General features: G+C 45.9%; 1 protein-coding gene across 1 annotated transcript; it reads right to left on the reverse strand.

The window, feature by feature from the left end:
• Positions 1–8,645: 8,645 nt before the first annotated feature.
• On the reverse strand, positions 8,646–12,174 carry mstnb (myostatin b). Its single transcript, XM_062403122.1, has 3 exons — positions 11,657–12,174; positions 10,938–11,308; positions 8,646–10,283 (listed from the first exon to the last, which is right to left on the reverse strand). The coding sequence occupies exons 1-3, from the start codon at positions 12,036–12,038 to the stop codon at positions 9,903–9,905; spliced, it is 1,134 nt and encodes a 377-aa protein (XP_062259106.1). The 5' UTR covers positions 12,039–12,174; the 3' UTR covers positions 8,646–9,902.
• Positions 12,175–12,219: the final 45 nt, after the last annotated feature.

Consider the following 12,219-nt stretch of genomic DNA (forward strand, 5'->3'; position numbering starts at 1 on the left):
GAAATGAACATTTACAGTAAACTTCCTCATTTAACAGTTTAGTTCACAAGCAGATGATTCACTTGCTTGGGTCATTACTGGTTTTTGGACTGATTTCCTGCATCATTTGCATTTTCTTGGATTAACAACCCCGCTCCTCAGAAAGCAGAGTGACATCTGATTCCCCGACTTGATTTCAGTCCAGAAGCCCGTGCATCTTACTACCCCTCATTGTGGCACCATTGAAATGGGTATTGGCAAGCCGGGGATGTGCGCCCTGCCAGCTACTACCCATAATTCTTTTCCCTCAATTAGTGCCAGCTGCTCGCCCTTTAGTATTGACAGATACTTGTGTTTTATCCCTGGCTGCATTAACTGCTTCAGAGATTTGAGCTGTAATGTCCACCACAAAGTTGAGCACATCCTTGATGCTGTGCTAACTTGCAGTGGTGCCACTTCCTCCAGACATCAGTCTGTTAGTGCCCCAGTGCTGCTGGAGGCTTCCTGTGGGGAAACGGGCTGAGTTAGGCTGAGCTCAACAAGGACTAACAGGCAGTAACGTATAAAACAACACGTTGTATAATCATTCTTAGAGTTTCTCACTCATTTTAAGTAGAACTGAGGGGACGGCAGGTGCTTGTATCTCAGGAACAGGGATCTAACAGGAGAACATTCAGATTGTCAGCACAGGACGTCCGAGCTGACCACACTCAGATAGCAGAAACACATATATCCACACGAGGCTTTCACTCATCACCTTTTCGTATGGACACTGCATCCCACCGCAGGGGAGCGTGCAACCCGACCACTCGTCTTATCATAATATTATAGTTAGGCCCGTGAAAGGTCAAACCGCAGCACACGTCTTGTTTTACGTGGCCTCTGCTGAGAGGACCCACAGATGGCCCCGGCATTGCTGCAGGCCCAGCACTCTGCAAAGTTCCTCTGCGTAGGGGATAAATGCCTGTGAGGAAGCAGAATCTGTACGTGCTGCCTCTGCCCCCCCGAGGGGCATATCAGAGTAATTGGGGCGGATTAACTGATGATCATCTTTTGACCATGTGACCACACCGTTGGAAAGGTCAGCAGCAGTTCACTTTGCCAGCTGTCTTTCAAACCACCTGTCGCATTCTTGTTTAACCTTTTTTTTTTTCTTCAGCTGGAAGTGAATTATTCGCTAATGATAAACCCAAATGTAGAGGACGGAGAAGGGGCCGGTTTTTGGAATCCAAGTTAAATTTGGAATATCACAACCCCTGATGCAAAAATACTCCGTTCACATACAGCGTCATCCAGCTGGTTGTCTGCTCTCCTGTTACTGCCCTAATGTGTATTCAGCAGCCAGGGCAACTGTACACCACTCTCACAACCCAGAGGTAACCGTGCACTTTAACAGAGTCATCAAGTCCAAATTAAAATTACACAAGCTATATTTAACCCCCCCCCCCCTTTTTTCCTGCTCTATTTTTTTGGAACTCTCATAAGAAGTATTCACGCGGAGCCCCTCGGCCGGCTCCGGGTACACGCACCATCTGCTTCTGTTTAGAAACATGAGACTGGATCGGGAGAAAGACAACATTTTATATATTCCTTTGGGAAACGCACGATTGGAATGATGTCATACTCAAAGATGTGGTCATCAAATGAAAAATGAATTTCAGCAGTTTAAAAAGATTTACATCTTCTAAATAACCGATGATCACTAACCAACTTAATTAAATTAAATAAGTTTTTATCACATTTCTCCAAAGGGCATTGGGTTATGATTTGTCTCTCTCTTAAAACGACCCCTTATCAATATGCTGCTAGAGGATCAGCTTCAGTATTGAGATTTCTTTCTCTTGAGATTCACTCGGAAGAATACAAATAGTTTAGTTCAGGCATCTTGGCCCTGAATCCCTACAAGCGTCGCTTGGCCCTAAGTTAACGGTCTAACGTTCCAGGATGAACCAACACAGCATGTTTGGCCACAAACCAAAGTTTTGGATGATTAACTCTCGACCTGAAGATAGAACCAGGGGATCTCCTCCGTTATCACAGCTCAGCTTGTTGGGGACATGGACGACAATCCTGGTGGAGGGAAACTGAACTACAGATTCATGTCAGTGGGATAGGGGGTGGCTGTGGCTCAGGAGGAAGAGCGTGTCATCCCCTAACCTCGGCGGTTCGATCCCAGTCTCCCCTGTTCCATGTGCCGTAGTGTCCTTGGGGAAGATTCTGAACCCCGAATGGCTCCTGACGTCTGGGAGAAGAGCAGAAGTGAACTGTAAAGCACTTCAAGTGTTCATCAAGAGTAGAAAAGTGTCGTTTCAGAGCATTGACCATGGCTTCAACGATTGAGAGCACAACGCCACTAACCATATCTTTACCTAAAGAAGGATTTATAAGGTCCCCTGGAAAGGGCATGTGGACAAGTGGTTGTAAAGAAGGACTCGTAAAAGTGATTTTAAGACAGAAGGGACGCCACCCTCTGAATACCTGGAAAACAAGATGAGGAAAAGTAAGTATTTCACTCCTGCCTATAAAAATGACATCGCACAGAATTACAGCCGCGACATTCAGGATGATTCATACCCCCCCCCCCCCCCCCCCTAAACCCAGACTAGACACACACAGGTGTTTTCACTCGCCTGGTGAGATGTGTTTGGCAGCGCAGGTGTGTTTAGCCTTTGATTGACAGCTTTTCCACCTCTGTTCACTGTGTTAGCTCCGCCCACCCTGGTTTTAACCTGACTGGACTAATCTGCCATAGAACAAACGGGACATGTGCAGCCTTCACTCTCCATTGGTTGATGGGTTTGGCCACATGGGGCAGAGTATTGATCCTCATCTGGAGCTTTTCACTTTTAACTCTTCTTTGGTCTTCTCCTCCTCTTCCATAGCTTTCTATATTAGTGCTAAATAAAGTTTTTGATTTGATCTCTTCATTCCTTCACAAATGACGTGTTTAATTCGACTTTAACTTGATTTCTTAGTAATTTGTGGAGTTCTGGAATCGAGCAGCTGCCGACTGGTTTGATATCTCACACATCAACCAACTCAAGTTTGTTGTGTTGTTTTTTACCACTCAGAGCTGGCAGGCATATTTCCTTGTGGTTTACTACAGTTTTTTTCTTTTTAAATGTGTGTTGTGTGTTTTTGTACCCGTGAGTTTTCACATGACTGTTGTTCATATATAGTTTAACGTTGCCTCTTTTAGAACACTTGTATAAATTAAAACCAATAACAAGCTATAACTACTTCTAAGAGTAAAACACTTATTTCATATTTCACTCAGAATATGTGCAATCCTAACACAATGTGATTATCAGACCTTTTTGGCTTCTTGAACATATAACACATGATTACATTATGTGGGCTTGAACTGAAAGTGATTCCAAAATGTTAGATATTCATCTTGGATTTAATTATAATATTACAAAAATCCCAAACCATCAAACCCCAACACTGAAGCTTTACACAAGGACTTATTCAAGTGTCTTTAAACCTTTAACCACCATGTTCCATATGGGAACCACCATAAAAACCTTGCTCCAGGTTTTTGCTTCCCAGCAGGTAATTGGTGGTGGGGCCTCGCTGTGACGGGGCACGTTTCTGCCAACCGCTGAAGAGCCACTAAGGTTTTTTCTTTATGGGCTTCAGGCCCACACTAATGTGATGGGTGTTAAAAATCCACAGGTTCTCATCTATTGGAGAATTTACAGCCGCACCACATTCAATTTCATGGGTCAGGGGCTTCCACAGTGGGGCCATCAAGTCTACTCGCTTTAACTTTTAATCACTTGTTACCAATTCCCACAGCAAGAGTCGACGTTTTATTCCTTTTATTTGAAGTTATTTTCCGAGCTATAGCACATATCAGATCATTAAAAAAGAGGCAGAATGAAAACACTTCACAGTGACCACTCTGAAAGTCACTGGGCAAACTGCTCCGGTTACCCAGCTCCAGAAAGATCTGCTTTCCAGGAACATTTGCTTCGACAGCAAGTCTGCAGGTCGTGAGATGTTTTCAGGATTCAAGATAACCGAACTTCAAAATAAACATTACAAATGGTGGATTTTTCGAATGAACACGCTCTGAACATATTGCAGCATTTTATAAAAATTTGGATTTCCCTCCATATCAATAAATGTTAAACCTATGCTCAGACAGTCTCCTGGATTTATCCACCAAGGCCTCGTTCTGGAAAGTCCTACCTGCCTCATGAATGTCACTCACGCAAGCTTCTTGTAAAATTAATTGCGCGCCGTAATCTTTAAAAATGTAGCATACATGTTGTGTCTGAGATGTCAAACTCTCTCCTCGAGCTCTTGACACATACCTGATCCTGCTCTACATCCGTCTGGGTTAGGGACATAGGCGTATCATCAGGAGACAGTTGGTTTCCACAATCTGCCCTCCCTCAGTCTCCTCAGAGGAACATCCATTCTTCATCACTGTCAGCTCCTCGTCCCCGGAGACACGACGCTCCGCTGCCTCGGACCTGGGATCGCTCGTCACCTGACCCCCCCCCCCCCCCCCCCCCCCTCACAAACAAACACAGACATTGAGGAATTTCTGTAAACATATCTGGAGTGTTCACCAAATTTGTCCTCTCTCCAAACTTCCAGTAGCTTTACAAAGCCATTAATCACGCAGTAGCTTCCCAGTGGTGACTGTCAGGTTTGCAGTAGGAATAGTGATTCCTCTTCCCTAAGTGAAAAAGCAAGCGCAGTGCAGACGGGAAGGATAAATCACCTGAGAGGTGAAGACAGGCAGCGTTCAGCAGCTGGACATCTGGCCCCAGCCGTATCCTAGACCGGCTGATTTTATTGCTTTTCATTGCTTCTCTTGAGCCACGAGGGGTTTCCACAAACAACCTGTCAATCCGGCCTGAGGTGATCGTCTGCTGCCGGTGGTGCAAACGTACGAATGTGAAGCAATTTGCATCTTTTAATTGTCAATATGTGAGTGGGTTGTTGTGGTCACCTTCTCAGATCCTCGCTCCTGAGTGCCTTGCCTCAGTGCCTCGCTTCCCCGGCTCTCACATGAACCAACGTTAGCTTCGAAATTCAGTCCACAAACGTCTACAAACATCTAAAGTTACTCTTCTGTTTACAACGAGTGTTAGTTCAGGATCATCTTTGTCTCAAACTACTGCCAGGCCCTGAAGCACATTTATAAATACATGTTCTGTCTTCATCTATCAGCACGACGCCTCAGACGCAGACTAAATAAAGACGGACAACGCATCTCCACTTTCTCCCTCTGTCGGAAAACGTATAAAGTCTAAATGTTCCAAATACATTTAGAGTCTGTGGCGTAGCGATGGAGGGATGGAGCAGTGGTGGAGCTGATACACATGTTGGACCAATCGGATTCACAGGTCAGTCTCAGCTGTCGATCACAACGTTTCACCTGTTTCTGTGGCATGAAATAAACTAATTATAACCAAACTTTAACTTATCAACTCATTCCAACGTTGTTTTCAGTTTGCAAATAAGGAAGCAGCTAGTATTTCACATTTTTAACTGATGATTTAAGATTTTTGAATATGTAAGAGGTCAACGTCCAACCAGCAGCCCAGCTGCGTGTCATCCACGGGTCGGGACTGGTTTTGTAGATATTCCCCAGTTGCTCTTTTTCATCACTGTAGCCTGGGAGCTAGCCAGCTGTGCAGGAAGGTGCCATTGGCAGTTTTTCCTTCCGGGGAAAACCCTCGACCCTGAACACATGTGAGACGTGGGTCATTATCCAGACGTCTAGATTCCGGCTGTTTGAGGGACAATGAGAAAAATCAAGTAGAAATCTTCATCAGTGGAATGTCAGATTTGAATCGCAGCTCAAAACAGATGGAAAATGTTTTTTCAGTGTAGCTGAAAATGAATATAAAATAGTTCTGTGCATTTTTGCTGTTAACATTGAGTAAGTTTACTCCAAAGTTTCATCCGACCTCACTTACACGTTCACTTCTTCACAGGTTGACATCTTGACCTTTGCCACAGAGCGACCTGTGAGCAGAACGACTTCTCCAGATGCTCCACACATCTGCTCCAGATGTTATTGGATGCACCTGGCATCTCCCCACACGTTGTCTCAGCTCGGCAGCACATGCAGGACGGGGCATCGTCCTCATTTGTCCAAATGTTGGACATCTTGAGGCCTGGCAGTAGAAATATTGAATCTTAAATTAAGACGCTGTCAGTCTCTCGTATTAAAATGGTTTTATTAAGCCTCTATTTGGAAAAGTGAGATCCTCAGATGAGTGATTGAGGAGGATCACTGTATGCAGACTACATGAATGTTTTTATTTTATTAATTATGTCACAATTTATGAGGAGAAAATAATTGACCGGAATTCATTTTTTTCTAATCCCAGGTGAGACATGTTCTGTGTTTTGGTGGTTTGTGGTTCTTGACTCTAGGTTCAAGTTCACCGGTTTCCATTCACACTCATTTGTTGAAAGGCCTCTGGAGGTTTCATCTCTGTAAAAGCTGCTATCGTCTGTCAGGCGTCGGGATCTCTGCAGAAACTGACCGTCTCCAGAGCCCTTTGAGATTCTCCTGAAATAAACCTGGGTCAAAACACCACTGAAGCCAGCTACACAGCACATGGCAGTGATCTCATGTCCCTTTACGAAGACACGTTCAAATTCAGTAGATCTGCACCAAATTGCACACACTCAGATATCAGATCGGATTTTTAGATTCAAGATCCACGAGTTATTCTCTTAAATGATTGAGATAAATTAAAGCTTTCCTTCCTTCCACCAAGTTTCCTGACAATCTGTCCAATCGCTTTTACAACCAAACAATCAAACACAGACAAAAACATTTCCTCCTTGAGTGAAATAAAATAACAAACATACTCTACAGAGATGAAACTATGGTAGTAAATCTATTTTTGTGATTTACTAAAATCTTTATTTAGTTTTTCTTGGTGCAAAAGGGTAATTTAATTTCCTCATTATTAAACATCACTAATTGAAGCATTCACATCCTACATTATAAACAACAATTTATTAAGGAGGACTACAGGTTCTCTCCATTCATTCTCTATTAGCTTTACACTCCAGGAACCCTGTCCAATAACGGGGTCTCCAGCTGCCTTGGACTTCTCCTTTACATCCTCCTTCCCGTTCTCTCACTCTCACTTCCTCACCTGTCAGAGGTGGAATGTGGCTGGCGGACACAGTCCTCCTGGGTCGGGCTCTGAGCAGATGAGCGACGCTCCGTCAAAATGTTTCCTGTTCAGAAAGCAGCTTGAAACCTGCAGACAGCAGCAGATACAGTGCAGGACGTCCGTTAGATGAAATGCTGCATGATGGACGTTGAACACTGAATAGGAACAGTGACTTAAATGAAGAGAAAGAAAGAGTCTTGTCTGTCATCGGGTTTTTAACTTCTCTTATTCTGTTTCTCCTTTTTTCTTTTACCAGACACATGTTATGTTTGAAACCTTGAGAGACAGAAACATCTCTGAAACCTGCAGCAAATCTTTCTTGGGGGAAATTCACTCGGCTTGTTGCACTATTGTAAAATGGAAACTTTGGCCGTGGGGAGCTGTGAAAACACATTGAATTGACATTAACACGTGACACACATTTTTGAAATTGTTAATATTTGAGCCGTGCGTCATTAGAAACAATGTGAAAGTAAACAGGTGGAAACAGTTGGAGACTATCAGACACATGAGATTACAGACTGTACGCTGGTGCAGTTAAATGTAATAACCAATCATAAGAAACACTATTAACCTTCACTTCTCCACAGTGGTGCTCTTTCATTTACACAGAGGAGTTCGTGGAGAATCTCACGTCCTCTCCTCAGGAAGCAGAGGTTCTGTGGATCCGCTCTGTCCGGGGTCCTGCTCTCCTCCTCTGTGGCCGATCCTCGTGGAACAGCTCCAGCTCGCAGCAGGAAAGGAAGTGGCTCCCAGGGGCCGGGCTCAACTCGCCCTCTACTGGGCGGAAGTCGGGCCTCATCGGTGGAACAGGTCACGCTGGCAGAACGCACCAGAGTTCACATCCTCTCATTAGACTGCAATGCTTTCAACAGCCCCTCACTGGAGAAACGCTAAGTCAGGGAAATTGCTCTGAACGACACTTGTGATGAAACAGGCTCACGGTGATGGGATTGTGCAAGTGTAGTCAGGTAGAGAGAGGGTGTGTGTGTGTGTGTGTGTGTGTGTGTGTGTGTGTGTGTGTGTTGTCTGAACTGTTCTCCTCATACCAATGCACATCGCACACACGCACACTGCTTGTGTAACGGATCAGTTTTCACCATGTGGCTCAGACGTACAGATTCTCAGCTGCTCCCGAGCGAAGTGGGGTCGAGATGTTCAGGTTGTTGTGTTGTGTTGGGTTGTGTTGTGTTGTGTTGTGTTGTGATACTGAAGCGTTTGATTTTGGATTTGATCAGTGAGTCTGCAGAAAGACCCCGAGCTCGCCCGACCCCGTTCCTCAGAGAAACTGTCGGATAAAGATATTTATGGTTTGAAATAGATTTTATTGTTTGTGAATAGAATATTGTATTATGGGGTGACCATGGCTTTGAACTGGGTTAAACACAATGATCCTAAAGATCAGATTATTGACAATAAGCGTCTTTTCTTCTCGTAAAGTGCAAATGTTACAAACTCCTGGACTCGAGGCAGAAACACACAACGCAAACAAACAACTCAACAAACAAGCTAGAAACTTTATTTGTTAAAACAAGTATATAGAGTCGCTGTATTACATTTTCTGATGGATTGTGGTTTTCGTACATTTTACCAACAGTGGTTTAGAAAGGCAACTCCTACTGGAAACAATGGCATATGTATACAATACAAATAAGCAAATATATCAAAATCAATTTTACAACTTTTGTAGCAACCAATGTTTTCTATTGGTGTGCCATAGTGCAAACTGTGTTGATGTAAGACAGAGTTTAAGCATGATCTCCACATTCATTCATCCGAACAACCCAGTTTCTCTGTCTTAAACACATTTTCATTTGTAGGCTGCATTCCTGGTGCCTTCAGTTCAAGTCCTTCTGTCCAGTCGTGTGAATTTACAATCAGAATCATTCAAGTGTATTGGGCGGGTCTGGCTCTGCGGGGGTGGAACGTGATTGTGACTGAGAGAGAGAGAGAGAGAGAGAATGCTTCTTGGTTTGGGTTTGTGTGTCTGGAACATGTTTTGTGTGTCCGTGTGTAGGATCTCAGGAGTGATCGACACCTCCACATCGCACGCAGCTCCATTAGTAATCAGAGCAGAGAATGAATTAGTTCAAGCCAGTATACAGAAAAAGGAAAACAATGTTGTGTGTCTAATTTTCCAAAATGTTGTGAGTACGTTTTGTGTATGATTCAGCTCCTACTGCTCTGAATCTCCAGCTCGGTTTTCCAAGCCCTCTTCAAATAGTCCTTGAGGATTCTCGGTTTGTTTCGCTCTGAAAACACAACTCCAAGAAAAACAAATGATCACAAACAGCTTATAGCAAAATGTGTATGAGCTTGTATGTTGAGTATGAGTGGAGTGGAGTGGACGGCATGTGAGTATAATCTGTCAGCACGTTTGGATAAAGGGAGAGAACAGTTGTGGTATTTTGTTTACTAGTCTTGATCGTTTGTGTCTACATTCGTTCCGACGCGCAGCATGTGTGTGCGTTCGTGTTTACGTTGTGTTCCTGTATTGTTCTGACTTCAAGCCTCTATGGCTACGACTTCACAGGTCGAGAGAAAGGAGCTATGCCGGTTGTGAAAGCGCTGCCCTGCAGGAAAGGTCGGGCTGTGTGTGGCCTCTACTCTGGTTCTACTGCACCATGTTCTGGAGGAAAGCATTGGAACTGGTGGATTGGTTGTGTCAACAAGTCTGAAGGTGGAGGCCGGGGTGAGCCACTGCGCCGCCCCCCCCAACACCACCACCCCCCCGTCCTCCCGATGCTCTCCAGTCCCGACTCAAGAGCATCCACAGCGGTCCACCACCATGGAGGGGATCTTGCCGTAGATGATCTGCTCCTTGCGGTTAAAGTAGAGCATGTTGATGGGCGACATCTTGGTGGGGGTGCAGCAGGGGCCCGCGGTCCCTCTGGGGTTGGCCTTGTTCACCAGGTGGGTGTGGGGATACTTCTGCAGGTGCATGTACTCACACTCCCCAGAGCAATAGTTGGCCTTGTAGCGCTTCGGTGCAATAATCCAGTCCCAGCCAAAGTCCTCAAAGTCCACGGTGAGCGGGTAGCGGCAGCACCGGGTCTCCGGGGAGTTCTCGTCACAGTCCAGGCCGGCGTCTCTCCTCACTCGCCTCGGGCCCTCGGAGATCTTCACCTCCATGAACGGTTGCTGCAATGACAGAGCGCGTGTTAGAAGTGGAAGTTAAAGAGCCAGATGCCAGTGGGTCGATTGAAATCATGTAATCCGCTGCTCTCGACCCCTGAAGCCGCTTTTCAAACATGGCACGATAATATTATGAAACTTTGAGTTTTAAAGGAAATTGAATCATCTGACGGTTGGTTAACCACAGCCGCTGATGTATTCTAATTGCTCCTGATGCCCGGGGCCAGTGTTTGAGCCCTGTGATGTTACTCTGATTTACACAGTCACACAGAATACTTTAGGGAATGTGAAGCAGGTGAACTTTTACGTAATAAGGCGGTAAGACTTGAGGTGACTGTGGATGCAGGTGCACACGCCTGCGTGCACACTGGGTCGACTACAGCTTCTCAAAAGTCTTTTCTATCTTAATTCCTTGTTCCAGGCGGCCGAGTGTTTCACCACCTGCAGTTTCTGCAAAGTCTCCCTGCAGCCTGCAGCCTCTGGAGGCCTGGAGCTCCCCACTCTGCACAGGGCAACACAAAACTAAAACCCACTGGGAACCTGACTTTTTAAAGAACACGTTTTGGCTTCTGTCACTTGTATTGACACACGCACCCACACTATTCACTGCAGTTGTTGTCACTATGTGTGTTTTCTAAGTGGAGTCATTCGGCAGCTCACCAGTCCTTCCTCTCCGGGCTCCGTGGAGGTCACGGCCAAGTCGTTGCCCCTCGAATCGAAGGCGTTGATCTCGATGCCCCAGTTGGTCTCCGGCTGCCGCAGCCACACGCTCAGCACCTGCTTGACGTCTATACTCTGCCAGGAGCTGACCCCGGCGTTCACGTCGATCTTCAGGGAACGGATCCGTATGTGCCGGCTCCCGTCCGTGACCGGCATGAGGCGGGAGATCTGCAGGAACACGGTGGTCGCCTCTACCGCCGGTCGCAAGTGCACCCAGAGCTGCGCGCGCACGACGCGGCTGGCTTGGAACTTTTGGGTGAAAGAGAAAAAGCAGCACTTGGGCTCCGCATCCACTTGGACGATGGGTTCGGCTGCAGAGGAAACGAGAGACGGGGTTTACTGACCGTGTGTGGGTGGACTTTACACAGAGAAACAAGTGGAACAAAAAAATGTGTAAATAAAATGTATAAAAACCGCATGGCACGGAATTTGAATTCTTGAAATGAAACCATTACGTTATGACTAAAATGTACTGCTCCATCGTAAGTGTTAGTAATAATATGTATCCTTATTTCTAAGAAATCTAATATAAAAATAAACCGACATGTGGCCTCTCCAGTGCGCTCTGCCCCGCGCGCTCTGCCCGGGTCCCCGTGCGTAAAAGTCTCGGAGCGCGTCTTTCTCATCTTCCTAAATATAAAAGTGAAATAAAAACTCACGTTCAACGGCCATCATCATGATTGTCTCCGTGATGGCGTGCTCATCATCCTCCTCCATGACCACCACCCTGTTGTCATCTCCCAGCACGTCGTACTGGTCGAGGAGCTGCTGCAGCGGCGGCGCTTTGGGCAGGAGCTGCTTCACGACGTCCCGGCTGATGTTCGGAGCTTCCTTCATCCGCAGCTTGCTCAGGATCTGAGATTTGATAGCGTTCAGCCGCATGGTCTTTATCTGCTGCCGGACTTCGCAGGTGGCGCACGGCTCCGCGTCCTCCGGGCTGCTGGCGGAGGGCTGCTGATGGTGCGTCTCCTGCTCACTCAGAACCACTGGTCCCACAGCCACCAGTAAAGTGAGATAGAGCACGAAGTGAGACGGATGCATTGTGGCTGCTGGGATCTTCGGTTCAGGGAAGAAACAAATGAAACAGATCCCCCGGTGCGTGTGCGCGCTGCGTTTGGATTAATGTCGCACTCTGATAGGCATCATACTTTATTAGCGCACACCTTTTTATACTCCAACTTTAGCCTCTTTTGTGTCGTCAAAAACTATGATTGGCTGGACA

This window comes from Platichthys flesus, chromosome 13 (genome assembly GCF_949316205.1).
Source record: "Platichthys flesus chromosome 13, fPlaFle2.1, whole genome shotgun sequence".
Taxonomy (NCBI): domain Eukaryota; kingdom Metazoa; phylum Chordata; class Actinopteri; order Pleuronectiformes; family Pleuronectidae; genus Platichthys; species Platichthys flesus.

What these genes read in the sequence shown, in the direction of transcription:
- mstnb (XM_062403122.1), bottom strand. Translation starts at nt 12,038, where the DNA reads ATGCATCCGTCTCACTTCGTGCTCTATCTCACTTTACTGGTGGCTGTG. An exon ending in CATGATGATGGCCGTTGAAC is followed by an intron (nt 11,309 to 11,656) that starts GTGAGTTTTTAT and finishes TTTCCTCTGCAG; the next exon opens with CCGAACCCATCGTCCAAGTG. An exon ending in AGCCCGGAGAGGAAGGACTG is followed by an intron (nt 10,284 to 10,937) that starts GTGAGCTGCCGA and finishes CTGTCATTGCAG; the next exon opens with CAACCGTTCATGGAGGTGAA.